Source organism: Gobio gobio (assembly GCF_949357685.1).
Source record: "Gobio gobio genome assembly, chromosome: 9".
In the NCBI taxonomy this organism is placed as follows: domain Eukaryota; kingdom Metazoa; phylum Chordata; class Actinopteri; order Cypriniformes; family Gobionidae; genus Gobio; species Gobio gobio.
The window spans coordinates 37464611-37490623 of NC_137115.1; the positions used below are offsets into that span (position 1 = coordinate 37464611).

A 26013-nucleotide genomic window follows, 5' to 3' on the forward strand; every position below is an offset into this window, starting at 1 on the left:
AAAATGCATTTACACAGCTTGATACTAGGTCCTGAGATGGATCAGAGCAGGCATGATTTGATCAAACTTTTATGCAGCACTGTCTTTATACAGAATTTTGAACAGACACAGAACAGCCTTAACTCATCTGTGTGTAGTTAGTGTGGGTAAACGTAGTTAGAGTGAAGAACATTTTATTAAGCCATTGTTGGGGGCGTTTACCATTTTGCATAGATCACGTACATTATCTTATGAATGTGCGTGGGTGAAACTGTACATCTCTTTAGTTTCATACGGATAACATTGCAGGAGAATATTTGTTTTAAATGAGAATTGTTTTATTTAAAAGTAGACATTTCAAGCTTTCTTTAGACGTACGTTTCATCTTTGTGAGAAGTTTTCGCTGAGTTTCAGTTCATTATTCAGGCGTCTCTCAGAAAGTTTCTTGCGGAGAGAGAGACAGCTGAAAGCGCACCCTGTTATTTTCTTTATTTTACAAAAACAATGTTGTTATTGTGAGTGTACATAAATAAAAGTAGATTATATATCGTTTATAACGATGTCTTGCACTCATATGTACTGTATGGCCAAAAATGACGGAGTATTTTAAGTGGTTTCTGCTGTCATGTAGAAAAAAAAAAAAAAAAAAAAAAAAAAAAGAGCAAACGCGCCGGCGCGTTCAGAGGGTTCAGAGGGTCAATTTAAAGAACCTTTTTCCACTCTATAGAACCTTTCTTGTGCAATGGAAAGATCCAATGGATGTTAAATTTTCTTCATGGAACCATTGATGCCAATAAAAAGACCTTTATTTTTAAGAGTGTATTCATTTTGAAACAAAATGTCCAAGGTTCTGACCAATCAAATCATATTCTCACCGTATGGACAGTCTCTTTGCCCACAGGCTGCCCCCTGGGTGAAGTGGGTGTGTGTGAGACTCCTAGAGGGGGTGAAACGGAGGTTGGAGTGCTGGTTGTGGGGTAGATATTGCTCATCTGGAGATCAATGCCCTCCTCCAACTCTTCATCTTCACTCCATTCTCTGAGCTGGGCCTGAAAACCCTGCTGAAGGAGTTGGGGGAGGTGGTCCTCCTCAATTGAGATGATCCTCTGGAGCTGATGTTTTGAAGGAGGCCCATCTACCATCTCCTCCAGGTCCATGCTGTGCCCATTTACGCCAATCACGTTTTTCCGCTTAGAATGCGGCAGAACTTCTTCATCGTCGTCGCTGGAGACAACAACAGCCACATGTATACTTAAATGTATTCACCAAAATGACATGAGCAAGATGTAGTAGTATCTTTTTTGATTACTCAAGCTATAAATATCAAGAAAACATCATCTTATTGATGTCTTCACAATAAGCTTTGATTAAACTTGCGTCTAAAATGACTAGTTCTTTTATCTCGGGAGACACAAATCCTTTTTGAATTTGCAGATTCACTGTATCCTTTCATCTTGAGTACCGTTGAGTGTACAGATGGCATTTTCACACAGCCTTACCTCTTGAATGACTGCTTCCGTTCAGCATGATTCACAGTAATTGATCCAGACCTTTGTTTCCATGAGAGTTTTTTTTCAGCAGTCGTCTTTGGTTTCTGAGAGACAGCAAACAATGACTTGAAATAGTCAAAATGCAGGATCAGTACAATGTCTTGCATAGCACCCATCTATATGAACCTACTTGATAGCATATGTCTCTTTCATCTCGTAAGTGTTTGTTCATTTCCCTAGGAGGAATTAAATAGAACACATTTCAATTCTGGGCAAACATTAAGACCTTCTCCTTCATTTATAGTAATGTCTTACCTTAGCAAATCAAGTTGCTTGAGAAGACTTGCCCTCTCTCTTTGCAGGCTTTCTGTAACCCTATAAATCTCCCTGAAGAAAACACAAACTCTTTTAAATGACAATGAGTTTGGCAGCAAGACTGACAACAAATCAAACAAGGGACATAATGTCTGTTCAATTAGCTTTTGTACATTATGAGAAACCATGGATGGATGTGGATGGATGGACACATGCACAAATACATATACATACATAAATGTATGCATGTATGTATGAAATTGTCCTTCATTTGATTATTCAAACTACAACTATCAAGGAAACAACTCTGCTTATTGGTATTTTCACACAACGCTTTAGATTTCGAAGTAAAGCACTAAATGTCATAACTAATCCTCACATCTCTCGCGACTCGTGAAGGCGTGAGGACTGATCCTGCAGCAGCATGAGTTGCTCCTGGGCCAGGCTCAGCTCCTGGGTGGTATGTTCCAGGTCACGGCTCAAGTCCTCATTATACTGTTTGAGTTTGACGTTCTCCACGGCCGTCTCTCGTTGCTCGCTGTGCAGCTCTCGACACTGATGTTCCAGCTAACGGAGATCAAACAGCACACGTGTACAAAATGAGTTATCATTGAAAACAATTAAAGCACAAAAAGATCTTTAAAACAGTCTCAAATCATGCGGGATAGCATGACCATCAGGTTTAACATAAATGTTCGGCATCTATGCCAGATTTGCATATTTACACCACTATCTAGAACTGAGATGGCCTTGGAAGTGTTATTGTGAATGCTTGGCCAGGACATCGTGGGAGGAATGAACTGATAAGAAAGCTCTTGCACTCATGCTTTTACACACAGTTATGCTGCTAAATATAGACACAAAAAGGACACACAATAGCATGTCTTTAACCAAACATGCAGTACCAAACTTTAGCTTGATCTTTACATAAAAGTCAAACACATTAGCACTGACTGAAAGTCAGTTTTAATCCCTTTTGCACAAAGTTGTATTGAAGCAATAAAGAAAGTAATTTGCTTCAGTTGTTCACAGACGAGAAGAGAAGAAAATGAAGCTTGTAATGAGAGAAGCAAAGGAAGCATTAAGACCTGTTACTTTCTGTTCATTCATTAGCAATGAAAGGCTTTGCTGGGTTTTGTTTATTGTGTGCATAGATCAGCCTTTATTTTAGTGTGCGTCAGCACTATTAGACGAGGCTTTCTGAAATTTGAACATACTTTCCAGCAAATGATAAACAACACCTGCTGTTTGTGTTAAACATGCTGAGAAACTCGAGTAAGATAGTTAGAAGATAGAGTAAGAAGTTAGTTCTTAAAATTCAGATGTTAATTTGTTCAGGAATACAATCCTTTCTGGAAAATATCTCACTCTTTGTGTTCCTATTCATATTCAAATACCTTTATTTTATTATACTACAATGTATTACTCAAATAGTGAATGGACGAGCAATTTCTTGATACATTTTACTAGTTAAACTGGTTTGGTGACTACGTAAATAAGCAAAGGAATTAGTTGTGACCAACCCGTTTCTGTTTGCTAGAAAGAATTTCCAGTTCTTTCTCCTTAGAGGTAAGTTGATGCTCCATGTCCTGACTGCGAGTCAAGAACCGCTCGGAATCCTGGAGAACAAAGATCACATGACAATTTACCATGGTTTCCACCAAAAACATACTTACAGATATTGTTCCTAATGTAGAATCATAACTTAATGCAAATAGGATTAGAAGAGCCCATGAACCAAATATCTGATCAAAGGAACATATAATGCAACGTCAATAACTTTTTTAATCTCCAAAGACCCTATATGGCAGTGTGTGGTGCTCTGGGTGGTTCTTTTTTGTTTAAAGTAAAAAGACGCTTCTCCTAAACCTCTATGATATTCTGGTCTCTACATATGCCTCATATCCCCGCTTCAATGCAGTTCTATGAGATTTATTCTCCCCATTGTATAGTCCTCCTTTATGCTTTTCTTAAAGTCCACAATTAAAGTGATGACACATGGGGCAACTTGAGCAATGTTGCCAGGCAATTTTGCCAAGCGATGTTGCTTGGGCACTTTCTCATTGAGAATGGGCAACACATTTCTTTCTGGATACTTTAGATCAGTCATAGGCCCTGTGTCTCAACTGGTTGCCCGTTGACGGCAACATTGCTCAAAAAGTTGCCCCGTGTATCATCACCTTTAGAGGTTAATGTTAACACATTATATACTCTGGGTTTGGGATTTGTTCAAATGACAAATTGTAATAAAAGCTTCACCTCTAAGAGTATCCTGTCTTTCTCATTCTTGATCTGTTGCTCCATTTCTTCATACAGCCTCTGGATTTCATCATCATGTGTCGCTGCTTTCCTATTAAAGAAGTCAGGGTCACTCAAAAAGCTTTTAAGTAATTTGGTCATATCAAAGTATTAAACACTATTCAATGCATTCATGGAACGGACGTCATTCAAAGGGGCATTTATTCTGTACAATTTGATTCAGAAGAGATTTCTCTATTTTTAACTCGTCATTTTTTCTCGGTTTGCTGAGAGAGAATATTAAAGTTAGAAACAAATCAAGTAACAAAAGCAGCTAGAGAAATCTTCTAGGAAAAGAAGCAGCGTGACAGCTTTCATTTATAATAAATGCCATGCTTTTGCCATGGCATATGATTACTGGTGGGTCAGACTGACATATTCTTTTAAAAGAATATGTCTTTAAAAGCTACAGTAGACATGGCTATCAAGCCTCAGTACATGTTCTCTATTGTGGTTAAACAATAATACATGTAGTATTTTTACAGAAATTGTACTTGCATTTACTGTTTTTATTAGAAAAAAAAGGTATATTGACTTGCATGTAATATATCCTTAAATAGTCAACAGAATGCTGCTCCAGTCTTCAGTGTTACATGATCCTTCAGAAATCATTCAAATATTTGATTAGAATCTCGGATTTGGTTCTCAAGTAACATTTTTACTATCAATGTTGAAAAACAGCTGAGCTGCTTTTTTTTTTTTTATAATTTAATTCATTCTTTCAGAATAAAATTATTTACTGACCCCAAACCTTTGAACGGTAAGGGTGTGTGTTTACACTTGGCAGGTTTGGTTAAATTAAAAGAACTCTGGTGTGATTGCTCTGTTAGCGTGGTTCATTTGAATAAGTGTGAAAGATGCCATCCGAACCTGGGTACGATCCGAACAAGCAGACCAATACCCCTGAAAAGATGGGTCTCTGTCCACTTCCAAGTCAACTCTGGCTCGTTCGACAGAACTATGAATGCAACACGGACCAAAACCATGTAAACTAACCAAAGGCAGGGCATGATGTCACAAGATGCGACCCTAAAAAGGACAGAATGCTCAAGCATATATGTTTTTTCTCGTCATACTCGCAATGTTGCCCATCACAGTTCAGTACAGGCATGAGAAACACGTCTCCTCACAGGTGCCATTGTTTTGCCTCCTTTTACACATTTTATAAGCTTTTCATGAGTTCTCAGTTCCATCAAACGCACATAGCTTTGTTTTGGATGTTCGACTAGTTTATTGCAAATGATATGTTTAAAAGCCATCTTTTTGTTTTGTATCTTTAGGTTCGGTGTGAAAAAATGACAGTTTGAACACCAAGCGAACCAGGACTTTTTTTCGTCCGGACCAGAAGAACCAAGAGAACCGAACTGCAAGTGTGAACACACCCTTACGTTTCTAAATACTGAAAATGTTAAATTATGTAAGTACTTCAAAAGTCTTGTTGCATATGACTTCTTTTTAATGCACAAGGTGTTTCTAAGAGGAACTAAGGTGCTAAAGTGACATCTGACCTTTTAAGAGCAGTCTCCATCTCTTTCTTCTCCTGGTTGGCCTCTTTGATCTGATAAGTGACCCTGCAAAGGAACTCCTCAAAATTGGACAGGAGGTGAGGCTCGTCCCTTCTGAGTTGGGCCCAAAGACTCCGCACCTCTCCTGGACTGAAACATCACAACACACTTGTTTGTAAAAAAAAAAAGAACTTTGTTGTAAGTTTTATCTATTGTAGTCTCTTGCATCAAACTCCAAGAACAATGTGTTACAAGCATTACACTGTATTAAATATTTGAGGCCACTGTTAAAAAGATCTATGAATATACAAAGGCCCAAAATGAGAAACTCTAAACTCATGATTTTATAATAATGTTTTTAGTACAGTAACCTTGGTCTCAGAAATGAATTGCTTCTCAATCATGATGGTTGCGAGTACTAAGTAAAGACTGTAGCAAAGAAAAGCTCCAAATTACACATCACGACTAAAAAAAACTTAAAAGCTTTTATTTATATGCTGATATATGAGATGCATTAGTCTTGCATAGTCATAACTTCATACTGACGGCAGACTCCATAGCAGCTTTCATTGGCCAAGGACCGATTACAGTTAGTTTTGTTCAGCGTCATGTTTAGGGGCGGGCAAATATAAAGTCGATGTCCCCATAATAACAGACCGTAACAATGGTATGTTTCACATACTTTTGAAAATCCAAAGTTTAGTTGATCCTGGTAAACGCTCATTGTCATAGTTGTAAACACGACATCTTTCTTCTTCCAGATAAGGGGTTTAGGCATCACGACGGCTTTGTTTCCAGATGGACCGTTAAAGAATCCTAGAGAATTTAACCAATCTGATGACAACTTTGAAACTCCTGAAGTGTTGTGTACCATATGCATCAAACGTTCAGCCAACGGTCGGTGGGCGTAATGGCTGCGGCTGAGACTAGAAATGCATATCAGAATCTAATCCAAACTGTCAGTTCCCCTTTGAAAAAGCAATAACCGTACACAAGGATTACAGTTAGTCAGAAGGATGAACTTTTATAATTGATGTCTTCCACCATCACCGTTTGCCTTTTAGGAGTGGCGGTAGTTTATTGAAAGTGCATCCGGTCATGCGGTCAAAAAAATGGGACAACTCACCATATGGTCAATGAGATGACAATAATTGACCTGTATTAAAATCCCTTGATCTTATCAAAGGTACCTTCCTTTGGGAATGTGCTGTCTTCATATTTATTTGTTTAACGTCATATCAGCAGCAAAGGTTATTCTTATGGCAAACTCAAAGTAAAAAAATTTAATAAATAAAGACATTTCTATACAGTTATTTAATAATTATAAAAATTATATAAGCTCTTTCACTTTGATATAAAATCTAACAATTTCCCAGTAGAAGGGAGGAAATGTTGTCTGGCTATCACTAGACCAAGCTCAATCTTTTAAGATTGAACATTAGTCTGGGGAGTCTGCTCTGTATTTTCTACTGCACAAGAGACGTGGTCAACAGGTACAGTTCAAATGACTCTGTACGCAATTGGATAGTCCTTCAACCAATCAGACCAACAAAATTTGGGCAAAATTTGAAGCCCAAAAAAGTGCATCCATCCATTATAAAAGTAATCCACATGGCTCCAGGGGGTTAATAAAGGCCTAAGTGAATCGATGGGTTTGTGTAAGAAAAATATCCATATTTAAAACCTTATAAAGAAGTATGTGTTTGCCTTACTACCGACCGCTCTGCAAAGTACATTACTTTACATTATAATGTAAAATATCTAGTTTCCGCCAGACCTCCTTCCATATTCAACTTGTGAAGAAAGTGTAACGCCTCTCGCAGTTCAAAATGCTTACACTACATCAACATCCAACATCGTCGCGCCAATTACGCTTTTTTCATAAGTTGAATACGGAAGGCAGTCTGGCGGAGGCTAGATATTTTACTTTATAACGTAAAGTAATGTACTTTGCAGCGCGGTCGGTAGTAAGGCAAACACATCCTTCTTTTGTAGGAATTGTTCCAGGGCAAGTTTCTGTTCCGTTTTCAAAGAAAACTTGCCTTTGAAATCTTTTAAAACAGCAGCGTGTTGCTGCGCTTCGGTGGCCGCCATATTGAATGTAAACGAAAAGCTGCTTGCCTTCGCTTATCTATCGTGATCGTGTTAAACCCGCCAAAACTCTCTCTCTTAAGGTCCTTCCGAAATTCTTGTCTGAAATTTCTGCACATTAATAAATAAAACATGACCTCATGTTGTGTCAATCACGCTTACACACTCGGATCGGGGGCAATTTTATGCGTTCTCTCACATCCAAGTATTTTGAGTGGTGTTTTGACAATAACATTTTTAGGATGACGAATGCGAAATAATGCATACAAAAATTTGCTGACTGCAAGGACCTTTACTATTGACTGTTTTGTGGAAATTTCTATCTATATGTAAACTTCCCATGCCTTGTTTATTTTGGTGTAAAGAGACATTTAAATGAAATCTAAATTATATGATTACGACATTTAGAAATACAATAACTGTCGTTGTTATAGATAGAAATACATAACTAATGCGTTTAAAAACTAAATCAGTATCTTAGCTGGAGTAGTTCCATGCAAGAAAACTTGTGGTTTAAGAAACCACTGATGTTTAAACCCTAACTGAAATATATAACAACCTAAAAATGAAGATCAATTATAGGATCCATTTCAAGTGGCGGTAGATTTTCCAGTAAGTGTAGCTGACTGAAATGACACTCACTCTTCAAAGATGTTGCTCGCCCCCAGGTTCTCCATTAGCATGCAGAAGTGTTTCTCCTCGTCATCCTCTGCCCTGCTGATTCTCTCATCCCATTGGCTCTCATAGAGCACTTCCGGAGACTTTCTTGAGACCGGCTCCTCACCTGCATGATGCTCTATTGATGCCACACCAGGGCCAAACATAAACTCACCTGAATAGACAAACACATTAGCAAATAAATGATATAGACAACCCAAAATACAACGTAGTATTTTTCTTTTTTTAAATGACTGCTGTATGGATTCAAATCTGAACTGCCAATGCAATGCAAACATACTAAAGCCAGAAGAGAACTCCTCAAAAGTCAGATATCCATTGGCATCTGCGTCCAAAGTGTCAAAGACGTTCTCAAGTTCCTCAGCACTCAAAGGAAGCTCTCCATTTAACCTCTACAACAACATGACAAATGATATTGATGTTAAGAGAAGCACAAAGCATTTTGCGTCACCTGAAAATAAGCATATTAAAAGGATAGGTCATCCAAAAATTAAAATTAGCCCATAATTTACTCACCCTTAAGCCATCCTAGGTGTATATGACATTCTTCTTTATGACGAATACAATCAGAGTTATATAAAAAAATGTCCTGGCTAATCCAAGCATTATAATGGCAGTGAATGGCAGCCCAAAATTTGAAGCCCAAAAAAGTGCATCCATCCATTATAAAAGTAATCCACACGGCTCCAAGGGGTTTAATAAAGGCCTAAGTGAATCGATGAGTTTGTGTAAGAAAAATATAAATTTTTGAAACTTTATAAAGTAAAATATCTAGCTTCCACCAGGCCTCCTTCCATATTCAACTTGTGAAGAAAGTGTAACGCCTCTCGCAGTTCAAAACGCTTAGGCTACATCGACATCGGCGCGCCAGTTATGCTTTTTTCATAAGTTGAATACGGAAGGCAGTCTGGCGGAAGCTAGATATTTTACTTTATAACGTATTAAATATGGATATTTTTCTTACAAAAAAAAACATTGATTCGCTTCAGAAGGCCTTTATTAACCCCCAGGAGCCGTTTGGATTATTTTTATAATGGATGGATGCACTTTTTTGGGCTTCAATTTTTGGGCTGCCATTCACTGCGTTTATAATGCTTGGGTTAGCCAGGACATTTTTTTTATATAACTCCGATTGTAAGAATGAAAGAAGGATGTCATACACACCTACAAAGAAAATAAAAACTCAAATTTAACCTTTTTTAAGAAGCATGAACTGAATGTTACTAAAAACCAAACCTGTTCCCCTGTTCTTTACCAGGTTATGTGTGTCATGACAAAAGGCTGACGTTTGACACCTTTAAAAATCACACAGGCTGTATCTTACGGTGATCAACCCAGTTAAAGGGGCTATATGCAACTTTTTCCCCAAAATAAACGTAACAATAGCCTTTTTATTTTACCATTTATGACTCAAACATCTCCTGATGAGCATACTGACACCTTGTCCGCTCACAGTGGGTGCACCTATAAGCCTGTCTCCTATTTTTCCTATTTTCTGGCGGGTCGTCTTTTCCCGCGCTGTCTGCGGATGTGACGTCACCACCGCTGCGAGAGCGAGCAGAAAATGAGAGCAGTTCTGTTTTTTGGCCACAAGTGTCAGTCGCGAGTTTAAATTTCAGAAAAACGCATATAGCCCCTTTAACACACAGTAAGAACGTTACTATTCTTAGGAAGCAAACAACACACCCTTGTGTGGGAACCTGCCAAATGTTTGCTCAAATATGCGCTGGTATCAGCTGTCCCATAAAACTCCACATATATGTGGACTTTAGTGAGTTTTTTTTTTTTTTTCTGTACTTGTAAAAGTCAGTTGTAAATGCTGACGGACATGTGAAAACACTTGCGTAAAGATGCGCACAAACTGTGAGCCATCATCCAGTTCCTCCGCAAACCAACGTGACAGCTTCTAACAACAGTAATAAAACTCCTCCTGTGGCTTTTTTTTTTTGACAGCCTGAAGGTTTAGAAAAAGTTTCTCTTTGTAACACCAATAGTGTTGTCAGCATTTTCTGCCAGACCAACATGTGGTAGACCCATGATGCAAGTTACTTTGCAAAGGCATAAATGTTTTGTCAGTTTTTATAGCATATTCACAAAGATTTAATAGAAAGATTTAAACCTGTGGGATCTATTTATTCCAAACCGGTTGACATAATAAGAGCCATCATTTAAATAAAGATGAGGAACCAATGTTTAATAATGCATTTTCCACAGACACTGGATCAAAGCTGTGATGCTTTTGAAAGAGGCTCTTCAGAGCAAGGACCGAGAGCGAGACTTCAAAGGAAGCCTGTACAATCAATGGAGGAGGTGATCGAATCTGCACAATAATACAACTGAAGGGGTGGTCTAAAAACACCCACCCCAATTCCAGGACGGTCTCACATGCTCCTCCAATCCTGACATCCACAAGAAGAGGCTGAAAATCCTTATTATATCCATATATATTAAAACTTTATAATGGATCTCCTGGTGGAATATTCCATTTTCCATAACCTTACAATGAATATATATACACAGTCAAACCAAAATGTATTCAGACACCTTCAGCATTTTCTCACATTATCACAGTTTATTCGCTATAGTTTAGAAAATGGTAATAAAATATGACAAGAACTCAAACTGTGTCAGAAGAAATTAATCTTGATAATGTCAGATAACTTTGATAGAAAGGTATGTATGCATTCTATTATGTTAAAATTAAGTACACAATTGCATGTGGTGTTAAAGGTCGCATTAGCAAAATGTCTGAATAATTGTGGTCCCAAATTTTTACTGGTAGTCCATTGTATGAAGAATTTTTGGGTATACTATGTCACAGTTGACTTTATTTTGCTATCCTCACTGACAATGACAATTATAATAGTGTCCTGTACCCACTAGTAAAAAAATTATATCTGGTGTCTGAATAATTTTTCGTTTGACTGTGTATATATGTATGCATGTATGCATGTATGCATGTATGCATGTATGCATGTATGCATGTATGCATGTATATATATATATATATATATATATATACATACATATACATATACACATATATACATATACACACACACACAGTCAAACGAAAAATTATTCAGACACCAGATATAATTTTTTTACTAGTGGGTACAGGACACTATTATAATTGTCATTGTCAAAAAAAAAACTAGCTTCCATGCATTCTTCAGGCCTGGAAATTACAATTTTTATATATATATATATATATATATATATATATTTCCTATAAGACTGTGGGAACCCTTAAAAACTATTTTTTGTTCTTCTTTGGTAAGGTAAAAAAAAAAAGCATGTTGTATTTCTTTGTTATTTTTTAAAGACCAAATTGCCAATTACACACCGTATTTAACCAACTGTGTTTTTAATTAGGGTTTACTTAAGTGAATTACTTTATTTAGAACAATGTTTATGTTCTGTTGCAAGTAAACAATTTATATGAGTGAACAAACACAAATTAGCTCATGGTTCGCAGCTAAAAACGATGCCAGGAAATTATTCAATAAATGTTGGGGGGTTTTCATTCTTTATATAAAACTCCAGGCCTGATCACAAATCACATGAATGCCTAGTTTTATCCTTACCTGCATATCCCGTCGTGTAATGAAGCCTTTGCCCTCTAAGTCACACATTTGGAAAAACTCTCTGGTCTTCTCAAGCACAGCACTGCAGTCGCTGTCACTGGACGTCCTCTGTCTGTCTTCTCCCCTACGATGGGACGCCCGATCCACCTTGGAGCCACAGGTATTGAAGGTGGAGAAAGATGCCATGGCGTCCATGTGTGTGTGTGTGTGTGTGTGTGTGTGTGTGTGTGTTTGTGTGTGCGTGCGTATGTATGTGTGTGCGAACTCTCCTTCCTCACATGGGTCAGCCCTTGACAGAAGAGAAGAGTAGAGAGAGAGAACAAAGCTTTTGAGTTACACCACATCGCATCCTTTTAGAGTGCCGCCGAGCACCATCTCTTAGCAACCACCTCTTTAATTACACAACGAGGGCACCAAGATGGGCACAGGAAAAGAAGGAGCATTAAAAAAGACAGATTGAGAGAAAGAAGGTTATGTTTCGAGTACAAATGGTCATAACCTTTCCATTTTCTGAATTCAGAGGAAGCATTATTGCATTTACAGCCCATTTGACATGTTATAGCTGAATTGTCATAAATTGATGCATTGACAGAAAATTATATAAAGAGGAGAAATCACAAAGGGATCTGCTTTCAATTGCTAGAGAGCTGTGACAAAAAAAAGACCTAGAATTTATAGGATTTGCTTCCTATAACATAAAATACTATATACACTACTGTTCAAAAGTTTGTGGTCTAAGTTTTTTTTTGTTATAGAATTCAGCAATAAATGCTGTTCTTTTGAGCCTATTCACCCAAAAATTTAAGAAGAAAAAAAACGTGTTTTTCAGCACAAGGGTTTTCAACATTAATGATAATAATAAGAAATGTTTCTTGAGCAGCAAATCAGCATATTAGAATGTTTTCCGAACGACCGTGTGAGACTGAAAATTCAGCTTTGCCATCACAGGAATAACTTACATTTTAAAATTATTAATAAAGAAAAAATATATATATTTAAAAAATTTAAATAGTCATATTTTTACAATATTACTGTTTTTTATGATTATTTTTAAAATGTATTTTAGTCAAATAAATGCAGCATTGGTGAGCATAATAAACTTCTTTTAAAAACAATTATATTACAAAAAGAAAACTATAATTGTAACTATCTGTGTGGTGCATGTCCTGTAAAACTTGCTGCTTCAATGTTAGGGTGTTGTGAGTGGTTGCCAGGGTGTTCCTATGCAGTTTCTAAGATATTCTGAGTGGTTATTATTTAATGTGATATTCTGGTCTCTAGTATGCCTGATGGTGATCTTGTCCATTTAGAGGCTGTCTACACAACACCATTTTCAACTAAAAACTTTGAAAACTTAGGCCTTTAAAACTTAGGCCTATGTGTTTTGGCCGTTCATTTACATGACAATGGCTTTTTGGGGGACTGAAAACGCTAAATTTTGAAAGCGGGTTTCAAAGTGCACATTTTTGAAAACGATATCGTTATCGTCTCTGTGTAAACTACAAAAGCGCAAATTTGTAAAAACAGTGATGTCATGCGGATGCATATTGTGTATTCAGACTATAGGTTTCTTTACAAAGTGACATGGCCATAATACAGTGTTTGTAGGCGTTTTTGCAGGCCTGCTTGAAGGGGGATCGTTTTGACACCATTGTTGTCTGTTTGCTAAAAATGTACCCTTAGGATAAAGGGAATACCTACTAGGATGAAGCCAAAAAAATTACCATATACAGTGAGGAAAATAAGTATTTGAACACCCTGCTATTTTGTAAGTTCTCCCACTTAGAAATCATGGAGGGGTCTGAAATCATCATCGTAGGAGCATCATGTCCACTGTGAGAGACATAATCCAATTTTTTTTTCCAGAAATCACAATGTATGATTTTTTAACTATTTATTTGTATGATACAGCTGCAAATAAGTATTTGAGGGTCATTCCACGAAATTGGTGCCTTTTCAACTTTGAAAAATTAAAATACAAAATAAGTTTAATCTATGTTTTAAAAATATCCATGAAATGATCCATGAAATTTTTTATTTTATGACTATTTATCTACCTCATGTTTTGATATTTTTGTCATCCCTGTTGCAGACACAAGCGTTACTATATTCAATAGTTTTAATTAGAAATATGTTATAGTTTTAATGTATTTGAGCAGTATTTTAGTCCCTCTTTTCAGTTGGATTGTTTCAAAATTTCTGCTGCACTTAAAGGGTTAGTTCACCCAAAAATGAAAATTCTGTCATTAATTACTCACCCTCATGTCGTTGGACACCCGTAAGACCTCCGTTCATATTCGGAACACAAATGAAGATATTTTAGTTGAAAGCTGATGGCTGAGAAAGGCTTCACACAGGCCTCCATTGGCATTCAGTACATTGACACTTCCAAGATCCATGAAAGGCACTTAAAACGTCGTTACAAAGTCTATCTCACCACAGTGGCTCTACAATAATCATACAATGCGACGACAATAGTTTTTGTGCGCAAAAAAAAATCAAAATAACACCTTTATCCAACTTGTTCTTGTCTTCCGTGTGCGCCTCCACGACGCATGCGCGAGAATATGACGTAGCGCCGGTGTTCGGGAATCGATGAAATACACACTTAAGCTCCATTTTGAGCACTACGCCGAGACCTAAAGCACGATCAATGTAGAATCCAACAGCTTAGACACGCGCGTCTTCCTCTGCTCGTAAACAAATCGCTTCTGGGTCATATGTCCGAACGCCGGATCTGCGTCATATTCTCGCGCATGCGTCGTGGAGGCGCACACGGAAGTCGAGAACAAGTTGGATAAAGGTGTTATTTTGATTTTTTTTTGCGCACAAAAACTATTGTCGTCGCATTGTATGATTATTGTAGAGCCACTGTGGTGAGATAGACTTTGTAACGACGTTTTAAGTGCCTTTCATGGATCTTGGAAGTGTCAATGTACTGAATGCCAATGGAGGCCTGTGTGAAGCCTTTCTCAGCCATCAGCTTTCAACTAAAATATCTTCATTTGTGTTCCGAATATGAACGGAGGTCTTACGGGTGAGTAATTAATGACAGAATTTTCATTTTTGGGTGAACTAACCCTTTAATGGCATACTACCATCATCTGAAAAAGTGCATTAAAGTGCAAATATAAAATACAATTTAAATCATCACACAAATGTTAAAACTATTTAAACAGTTAATACTTTAATTACCAACAATACTAATACCAAAAATACTAACTAAAAATGTAACTGATCCTCATATACCACCCACTCTGAATAATATAGGCATTAGCTCAATAATACACGCAGGATGACATTTAAAAATGTTTGCATTTTACACAGATAAACTTTAAAAACAGTGTGGCTTAGGTGACACATGTCATATTTTCCCTGTTACCCACATGTCACAACCTGTTTCTAGAAAAGTAACAGGGCTGACGGTAACAGGTTTGACAAATTCAAGCTAATTTGCTAACTGCTAGCTAACAGTCAATACCACAAAAACACATGGAGTAAACTTTGAAAGGATATTACTTGTAGATATTGATTGCATTATGTTAAATAAATAATAATTTTAATTTATACTTTAAAAATGGTAACAGTTTTGACATTGCATGATGTCCCCACCTCAGTCAACCCTCATAAATCATCAAAAATAGAACATTATAAAAGAGAGAGAGAAAATGACTTGTGTTTCAACTGTTGGAATAATGATGAGAGCTGATGTAACTTCCTGGAAGTGATGTCACTGGAATATACAATTATTTTAAAGGGGTTTTTGGTAAGGGTAACAGGAATGACATGGAATCAAGGGACACCGATAAAATTATTTATATGTTAAAAAAAAAAAAAGTATACTTATGCCCAAACACTGCTCAACAATGAGAATATACTTATAGCTATATGCAAATGTGATTTTAGAATAATTTTGCCTTCAGTTTGCAAATTAAAAGTCCTGATGAAAAAGAACAATGATATCGAGGGACATGGCAAAAACCTTACCCTTATCATCTTAGAAGCAATTTTAATTACTTAAAATAATATTTAATTGACTTTAATTTAATGTAATATTGAGGAAACAATACATAGTATTGTTATGTTTTTAAATCACAAATTTATGTGTTGTTATAATAATTCTATGTCTGATTATTTCTTAGGGACACAAAAGGCACCAATTTCGTGGAATGACCCTTGAACACCTGTCTATCAGCTAGAATTCTGACCCTCAAAGACCTGTTAGTCTGCCTTTAAAATGTCCACCTCCACTCCATTTATTATCCTAAATTAGATGCACCTGTTTGAGGTCGTTAGCTGCATAAAGACACCTGTCCACCCCATACAATCAGTAAGAATCCAACTACTAATATGGCCAAGACCAAAGAGCTGTCCTAAGACACTAGAGACAAAATTGTACACCTCCACAAGGCTGGAAAAGGCTACAGGGAAAATTGCCAAGCAGCTTGGTGAAAAAAGGTCCACTGTTGGAGCAATCATTAGAAAATGGAAGAAGCTAAACATGACTGTCAATCTCCCTCGGACTGGGGCTCCATGCAAGATCTCACCTCGTGGGGTCTCAATGATCCTAAGAAAGGTGAGAAATCAGCCCAGAACTACACGGAAGGAGCTGGTCAATGACCTGAAAAGAGCTGGGACCACCGTTTCCAAGGTTACTGTTGGTAATACACTAAGACGTCATGGTTTGAAATCATGCATGGCACGGAAGGTTCCCCTGCTTAAACCAGCACATGTCCAGGCCTGTCTTAAGTTTGCCAATGATCATTTGGATGATCCAGAGGACTCACGGGAGAAAGTCATGTGGTCAGATGAGACCAAAATATAACTTTTTGGTCATAATTCCATTAAACGTGTTTGGAGGAAAAAGAATGATGAGTACCATCCCAAGAACACCATCCCAACTGTGAAGCATGGGGGTGGTAGCATCATGCTTTGGGGGTGTTTTTCTGCACATGGGACAGGGCGACTGCACTGTATTAAGGAGAGGATGACCGGGGCCATGTATTGCGAGATTTTGGGGAACAACCTCCTTCCCTCAGTAAGAGCATTGAAGATGGGTCGAGGCTGGGTCTTCCACCAACATGGCAATGACCCGAAGCACACAGCCAGGATAACCAAGGAGTGGCTCTGTAAGAAGCATATCAAGGTTCTAGCGTGGCCTAGCCAGTCTCCAGACCTAAACCCAATAGAGAATCTTTGGAGGAAGCTCAAACTCCGTGTTTCTCAGCAACAGGCCAGAAACCTGAATGATCTAGAGAATATCTGTGTGGAGGAGTGGGCCAAAATCCCTCCTGCAGTTTGTGCAAACGGTGAAAAACTACAGGAAACGTTTGACCTCTGTAATTGCAAACAAGATTTTCTCAGGTGTTCAAATACTTATTTGCAGCTGTATCATACAAATAAATAGTTAAAAAATCATACATTGTGATTTCTGGATTGTTTTTTTTTAGATTATGTCTCTCACAGTGGACATGCACCTACGATGATAATTTCAGACCCCTCCATGATTTTTAAGTGGGAGAACTTGCAAAATAGCAGGGTGTTCAAATACTTATTTTCCTCACTGTATATATAAAAAAATGCATCTTTGAATAACAAATAATTTTAAGTGGAGACATTTACATTCAAAGAATCCTCTACAATCCTTGCATCTTTAAATCTTAGCAACTGCAAAGTTAGTCACTAAGAACTTACACTAAAAATATAGCCAGCTTGGTAAGGTACTTTGATGCAAAATGAAGCAAGCAGATGAAGCAGAAAAAATAAGAAATAAATGTATGATAATGATTGCACCTCTGGGTTTCATGGCAGGTGTATTGATTACATATTTTGTTTGCCTGTCATAACAGCTTGAATGTGCGCAATATTGTTTTTTGTTGTCTAACAAGAGAAATCAATCTTAATTAGCATTTCTACTGCACACAAGTAATTTCAAAGTTTGTAAAGCCTATTAGTCCGCAAAGCAACACATCACACTGATAACTTCTCGGTGACATCTCATAGATTGCCTACAAATTGAGTTAGTTGGTTATAATAGTGTATGTAAGGGTTTAGGGGATCAGTTATATCACACAATTATGTCTGTGTGTATTAATGTGCTTATCAAGCAAAAATGTTAGACATTAACAACTTTTTTTTATGTTTATCACATTTTTTAAGCCACTTTTTTAAGCACTTGTTAAAGCCTCATGAAAAGTTATCTAGGTTTCCTGGTGATTAAATTGTTTTTCCTATACATTGTCATACAAGCAGTCTTTGAGCTTAATTGAGGCAGATATTTTTTTTTATCTGATAAGACGACATGTGCATAAACTGTGATGGAAACACATTTACCGAATAAATCCCTTGCTTCGGAAAAAAGAAAGAGAAAAAAAAAGATGTGATTGGATAACTGGAATAACCAACAGACCAATTCCATTCCATAGTATCTCAAATGTTGGTTTGGGTCATTCTGAAATGCCATCAAAATGGTTGGGTTGGGTATGATAACCTCCCTGAATTGTCTCACAGAATTGTTTTTTTTACTGCTACTGCTCTGTACAAGAGATTATTATCAAGTGACTTGATTTTTTTATCAAGTGACTACTTACTTTGAACTTAACATCATTCATAAAAAAAAAGTAAATATTAATTATTTTTATTTCATTTCACATATAGAATTAAAATAAAATATACTTAACTAAGTTAAGTAAATGTAACAAGATAAAAATTTTACTCAAACAATATAACAGTGAATTAAACCATGCTTTTAAAGTGTCTGTTTTACGTAGAAACATCTAAGTAAATAATGCCCATCTACATAATATAAGACAGGAATGCGGCACTCACCCAAACACAGAGACTTCAATACTTGGTACACAATGACTGTAAAAGACCGTATGAATGTGTCATTTTGGGTAGAAAATGAACTTAAATGATGTCACAAAAAGGCAAGTGACTAAACCTACATTATATCTACATTATATCATAAATCTACATTATTAATTATTCATGCCCTAGTGCATGATGGGAAGACCATTATCAGAAAAGTTGAGTAGATTTTACTTAATTTTATATCATTGATATTTATGAATTTTCTAAAAGCTTGAATTGAGTACTAATATATAATTGACATTGATTTTACACTTCTTGTCTGAACTTTTTCATGTATAAATAAGTTTTTTTCTGTAGTATTTACTTCACCAAATAATCATTTTTATAAGAAAGCATCTGCTTCCAAATACAAAATAACATGACGTTTCATCTGCACGCTCTGAGGTCCAAGTAATTTATGATGAAGGAAAAAGAGCCACAGTGGCTTCCACGATTGCAACAATTTCCATTTTTATTTCAGATATTTTGCAGCCAATGTTTTATGCAATATTTCAAATTTGTTAAATTCACAACTCTGGAGGGAAACTTATTGTTTGCAATGCTTTAGTACTGTAGATATGAGCTATAAAATGACTTTAAAGGGATAGTTCACCCAAAAATGAAAATTCTGTCATCATTTACTCACCCTTAAGTTGTTCCAAACCTGTATGAGTTTCTTTGTTCTGCAGAACACAAAAGATATTTTGAAGAATGTTTGTAACAAAGCAGAGAGAGCAACTATTGACTACCATAGTATGAAAAAAAATACTATGGTAGTCAATAGTGGCTGTATCTGCTTTGTTCCCAACATTCTTCAAAATATCTTCTTTTGTGTTCTGCAGAACAAAGAAACTCATACAGGTTTGGAACAACTCGAGGGTGAGTAAATTATGACAGAATTTTCATTTTTGGGTGAACTATCCCTTTAAGATGGGTTCTTACAAAAAAACTCATCACGCCTCTCCCAATTTTTTTTTTAAAGAACTTTATGACTACATCAACCCCTACAAACTAGTTGTGGCACTTAAATACGACATCTGAATTTCATCAGGGTCTTGTTGGATAAAAACATCTCGAGAGACAAAAAAGCAATCAGTCCTTGGCTGTCAAGAACATCAGAAACCAGAGGACTGGAACACTGTCTCTCTTATTAGTGGAATACAGACGTTATTTGTGCAGTGACCACAAGCTGAAAGCTAATGGGATTGATGGGAGCTGACAAGCCATGCCACAGATACAAGAGTTGTGATGTGCAGTGCTTTCAGTGGCCTTAGTAAACCTGACCAATAAATCACAAACTCTAAACTAACCCACTAAAGACAGACCAAAATCATGTCAGTCACTGGCATAATTATGTCATAGGGTCTTGGACTTGATCCAACTCATTTTGGACACAATATGTGTCAAATACAATATTAAGTGAACTTCAATCAACCAAGTTATTATTAGGAAGCTAAGAAGCAAAGTTCAGATAAATGCTTCATACCTTCCGCATTATAGGATAATATATTTTTTTCTGAGGAAAGACAAACATAAACAGTGATGAATTCCAAAACAATAGATGTCATGGATGAATATTTTAGTAATCCACCACCATTTTGTAAGGGGGGCCAAAATGACCATTTTCACCTGAGAATTTGAACCAAATTACAGGGGGGTAAAAATGACTTTAGAAAGATGGCAACAGCATTACTGTTTTTACAGAGATTGGCATGTATGTTAGTTAAATATGTTCATTATATTCCAATGGTGACACTTCAAATTATGGGAAAATGTATTTTCAAGGGGTTTTTTTCCCCTCAAAGTTTGCATAACTGTCACTCAAGTATTAAATATATATCAATATCCTTTTAGATTCTGCTTCTTAAACTTTTCCTTTGGTATGTTCATTTGTATGATGTTCATGGTTAATTCCTAGAGATCTGCTGCTCTCAATGCGGCTCAATGGGCAAATTGTTGAAATGTACCCATTTCAATGGTCAAAAAAAAAAAAGTGAATGAATTTTTCAAACAGCTTGATACTTATTGTACTTAAAGAGGAATGCCTAAAGAATAAATAATGCTGACACTAGGATTGTATCTTCTGTCCCTCTATTAACATATAACTGCATTACACATACCAATTTTAACAATATTCCAGTACCAAAAATATACACTACCAGTCAAAAGTTTGGAAACTGTACTATTTTGATTGTTTTTGAAAGAAGTCTCTTCTGCTCACCAAAGCTGCATTTATATTATTCAAAATAAAAATAAAAAAGCTGTAATATTGTGAAATTAAAATGTAATTTATTACTGTGATGCAAAGCTGCATTTTGAGCATCACTACTCCAGTCTTCAGTGTCACATGATCCTTCAGAAATAATTTTAATATGATGATTTGATGCTCAAGAAACATTTATGATTATTATGTTGAGTCACATATCTTCCAGAGATGTGTACATTTATGAGATACAAAAGTGAAAAAAAGTATTGCACTAGCTAATTAGCCATGTTTTCCTTATTCTTAATAACAATTTATTTTTAGACTTTCAAAAATCAAGATATTGACATTGTTACCTATAGTGATCGACAGGGTCAGGGTCAGCCGATGGCCGATGTGTGTTGCCGATATTTAGGGCTGATATCTTGAAGTCTTCCCCTTCCTTTGCATGCTAAAATGTCACATTAATAAGTGGATGCAGAACATTTCTAAACTTAACATAATTTATTGAACAGTGAACACTGATTTGAATCATCTCTCGAATCTTAATTTTGTGCACTGCATAGTATTAAAATAGAATATTTATCCAAAGTTAACCAAACAAATCAATAAACTGACCAAGTATTAATGATAAGCATGGCCATAAATGCCATTCCCATTCCATGCAATGCATCTATACACTATACCTAATTTGCATAGTAATGTGTTTTTGGGACAATATTTAATGTAAAAAGACGTGTAATAATGGGAGTTATAAAAAGGAATATTTTCATAAGAATATCCATCCTTAAAACTTTGTATGTTGTCATAGAAATTCACTAAAACATAATGTCCTCTACAGAGGTAAAACTTCTATTCTGGGTCTCAGGAGGATATTTCTGTTTCGTGCAGAGAATCAGCATTTATATTTAGATGTCACTTCCGAAACTATGCAGCATGCAGTTGGCCGTCGGTCCTCTTAGCAGTATGAATATAGTTTTATTCAATGGATTTTATAGACTGTATAGCCTCGAGTTTCGCGAGCCTGCTTTAACTTTGAGCAGTGAGATTCGGATCCCGTTCAACAGATCAACAACTATATCTGTGATTGGCTACATTACTCACCACTGCAAAAACACGTTGTAAATAGATGCATTTGGTGCTCTCCAGAGCGTGAACACAAATGTGCAAAAAAATTATTTGTTCTATTTTGATTGTTTTTGAAAAGAAATTTCTTCTGCTCACCAAGGCTGCATTTATATTATTAAAAATACAGGGAAAAAAGCTGTAATATTGTGAAATATTATTCAAATTTTATTTATTTCTGTGATGGTAAAGCTGAATTTTCAGCATCAATACTCAAGTCTTCAGTGTCACATGATCCTTCAGAAATCATTCTAATACTCTGCCTAAGAAACATTTCTTATTGTTATCAATGTTGATAACTGTTGTGCTGCTTAGTATTTTTGTGAAAACCATTACACATTTTTACAGGATTATTGATGAATAGAAAGTTAAAAAGAACAGTATTTATTTTAAATCGATTTTTTTTAAACATATTAACTGGCACTTACAATTTAATGTATCTTTGCTGAATAAAGGTATTAAAAAGTCTTACTGACCTCAAACTTTTGAATGGTAATGCATGTAACAAATGGTTGCTTGACCTGAAAAAGTTTAAAGACCCTCAGTCTAGACATTTCCTTGAAGTATTTGTAAATGATTTATTATGTTTCAGGAAAAGAAAATAAGTAAGATGATCTTAGCCTATTGAGTTCTTTCACCAAAACTAGGCCTACACACCTCCCTTTGTGAACTCCCTTCAGAAGGAATTTCATTACTGCTTTGCATGAAACCTTTATCTATACTGCCATGTTAATAAAGAGAACACTGTACTTTGCTATGAAGTTGAAATGAGGCATTTATGTAGCGCTTTACTATGTACTACTGTACACCCAAAGCGCTTTACAATCATATCAGGGGATCTCTCCTCAAACACACCAGTTCAAACAGTTTAGGTGCATGGGCAAAGCTACTTACAGCTTCACTTTAATGTAATGTCAAAAACCAGACTGGAATATGAATATATATATATATATATATATATATATATATATATATATATATATATATATATATATATATATATATATATATATATATATATATATATATATATATATATATATATATATATATATATATATATATATATATATATATATATAGATGGACTTTATTCGACAATCTCTTCTAGTCTATGCCAGTCTCCTATACACAATTTACGTTGTAAATACAGTTCAGTGCTTTCAAAGCTCTACGGGAGAACGTCGGCTCACCATTGGATAGCTCCTGCGTCATGGTGCTTGTGTGAACGCCGCCGGCCAATGGTAAGCCGCGTTCTGACGTAGCGCTTCAAAAGTGCTGCACTGTATTTACTACGTCAACAGCCTAGGAGACTGACACAGACGAGAAGAGATTGTTGAATAAAGTTGTTATTGTTGTGGGGGTTTTTTTGCGTGCAAAAACGTAGTCGCTTCATAAAATTAAGGTTGAACCACTGTAGTCACATGGACTATTTTAACGATGTCTTTCCAACCTTTCTGGGCCTTGAAAGTGTTAATTACATTGCTGTCTATGGAGGGGTCAGAGAGCTCTCGGAAATCATCAAAAATATCTTGATTTATGTTCCGAAGATGAACAAAGGTCTTACGGGTTTGGAACGAAATGAGGGTGAGTAATGACATAAGGTTTGTACTAAAGTCGGTATGAAATGGAAGTTGCAATAGTCTTTTCTTCCCTATTGTGATGTATATCCGAATGAAACGGCTTCTCGAACAAGAAAAAAAAGCAGGGCGGGACTTGATTGGCTCGTTGGACTGTTGTTGCTATTCCTGTGGTTTGTGAGTGACAGGTTGTCCCGCCCTCGCACATCAGAGATGTCGCTAGTGGGAGGGGAAGTTATTTTGAATAAAGATTACAAGAACACATGAATATTTAAAAAATAATAATAATAAAATAATAATTTGCATGGATAAATAAATTATAATGCACACTGCAATGCTCCATAAAAAAAACACAATAATCCTATGCCAGAATATTGCGGAAAAAAGCCTGACCTTATTGCAAACCTTAATATTTATGCATTTGGCAGGTGATTTTATCCAAAGCAACTTCCAATGTATTTAAGGAATACATTTACCAGTAAAGCATCCTGTGACCCTACAGTGTTTTGGAGAATCAATGGATTGATTTAGCAACAGGAACACTATCATCAGCTGCAATCCTTTAGTTTAGCACAAACCATCCACACTTTGCGTGTCTGCATAGATTAACAAAGATCTTACACTATGCAAACATAGTATCAAGACTCAAATGGAAAGTTTTTCTTGCCAGTCTAGTTAGACAACACTGTACTAACACAGTAGCTATAGACAATGCTTAGGGAGTCTCTACATTCAAAAGAGAACAAAACAATTGTTGTGTTACTAAATACACTGTTATTGCATATCACATTGAGAGTGAACGCAATGGGGCAAAGCAATGCGGTTTTACAGATGGACCTATGTGAAAAACTCGTGTACTACATGAAAAACAATACGCAACTCTACAAGCAGTTGATGAAAACAGGAACACTTGTTTCCTCCTCTCAGTAGGAGATTCCTTCACACACTTTCTTTCACACTTCCTGTTCTGAGTTGCCAAAACATAGAACACAGAAATGGTGAAGTTAAACACACATCTAGGTAAAAACAATAACAACTTTACCTTTAAACATGCAGCCGCTGATGTTACTTCATAAAATCCACCCATGAAGTAGATATATATTATTGAAAAGTACTATTAAGAGTGAAACTTTTCACAATTTTGAAGTGGCATTAACTGCAGAAAATTTCAGCAAGCAAAGACTGAGACTGAAGTTTAATTGAACGTCCAGAAGATCCTGAAACTGAAGCTGAGCGCGTTAAGGACCCATGAGACAAGAAAGCCTCCGACAAGTTTGATCAAACACTCACTGCTGCGCGTTCACGGGGAGGGACACTTGCGTCCACGTGGACCTGCATCCGTCTGTTTCTATAGCAACCAAGGAACGCACGCGGAAGTTGGTAGTACATACTAAATACTTGACCACATACTAGCATACTACTCTTACTATTTCAGCCATAGAAAGATGTGTAAAAGTAGTACGGTTCCGAATTTAACAACTACTAGGGTATTGAACTGAATTGAATTTAAATGTAGCCTACTTATGTGGTTATAATAACAACAACAACAACAACAATATATATATATATATATATATATATATATATATATATATATATATATATATATATATATATATATATATATATATATATATATATATATATATATATATATATATATATTGATCATCAGTGAATGTTCAACCCTTTTTTAATAGTTGTGTTTGAGTCCTCAGTGTGAAAAGATGAATCTCAAATCATACAGTCACTGCTGGAAAGGGTTCAAATATGCAAAAGATGCTGGAAAACTGAAGAATTTTCTGAAAAACGTTGGGCAGTTTAACTTCTCAGGACAAACAAGAGACTCATGAACCACCATCACAAAACAAAAAATCAGCCGTGGATCATCCAGGGAACGACACAGTATTAAGAATCAAAGGTTCATAAACTTTTGAACGTGCTCATTTTAATAAATTCAGCTATTTTTTTGTGTATGTAAAATATCTTATTCAGGACAGTCCTAAATAAAAAATAACACGCATTTTGTATGATCTTTATATTAAAATTATTATTATTATATATTTATTTTAGTTTTTAATAGACCTGTCTACTACTGGGTAATTCATACGATATTTTTTTATCATATGACAAATGTTTGTAAACAGAATACAGATAGCTTCGTATAGGCCTAATAATCAACATATGAGTCTAAATATAATATAGGGTAGAGTGGGGGAAAATGCCCCCCTTAAGGAAAATGTGACATTACAGTGAAACAAAACATAAATGTGACTAGAATTGCCATCCCGGTTTTGAGTGACTATGGCA

The 26013-nt window shown here is 36.0% G+C and overlaps 1 protein-coding gene across 1 annotated transcript in view; it reads right to left on the reverse strand.

Moving 5' to 3' along the window:
* cracr2aa (calcium release activated channel regulator 2Aa) overlaps nt 1-24999 on the reverse strand; it is a 32268-nt gene extending 7269 nt beyond the window's left edge. Inside the window, exons 1-12 of the mRNA XM_079824711.1 lie at nt 24746-24999; nt 11944-12232; nt 8637-8748; nt 8321-8510; nt 5591-5737; nt 4044-4134; nt 3308-3403; nt 2164-2351; nt 1785-1856; nt 1660-1705; nt 1479-1573; nt 855-1203 (exon numbers count right to left, since the gene is read on the reverse strand). Of these exons, the coding sequence (XP_079680837.1) occupies nt 855-1203; nt 1479-1573; nt 1660-1705; nt 1785-1856; nt 2164-2351; nt 3308-3403; nt 4044-4134; nt 5591-5737; nt 8321-8510; nt 8637-8748; nt 11944-12138 (1581 nt within the window). The 5' untranslated portion in view covers nt 12139-12232; nt 24746-24999. The remainder of the gene's footprint in view (nt 1-854; nt 1204-1478; nt 1574-1659; nt 1706-1784; nt 1857-2163; nt 2352-3307; nt 3404-4043; nt 4135-5590; nt 5738-8320; nt 8511-8636; nt 8749-11943; nt 12233-24745) is intronic.
* Between the last annotated feature and the right edge of the window lie 1014 nt (nt 25000-26013).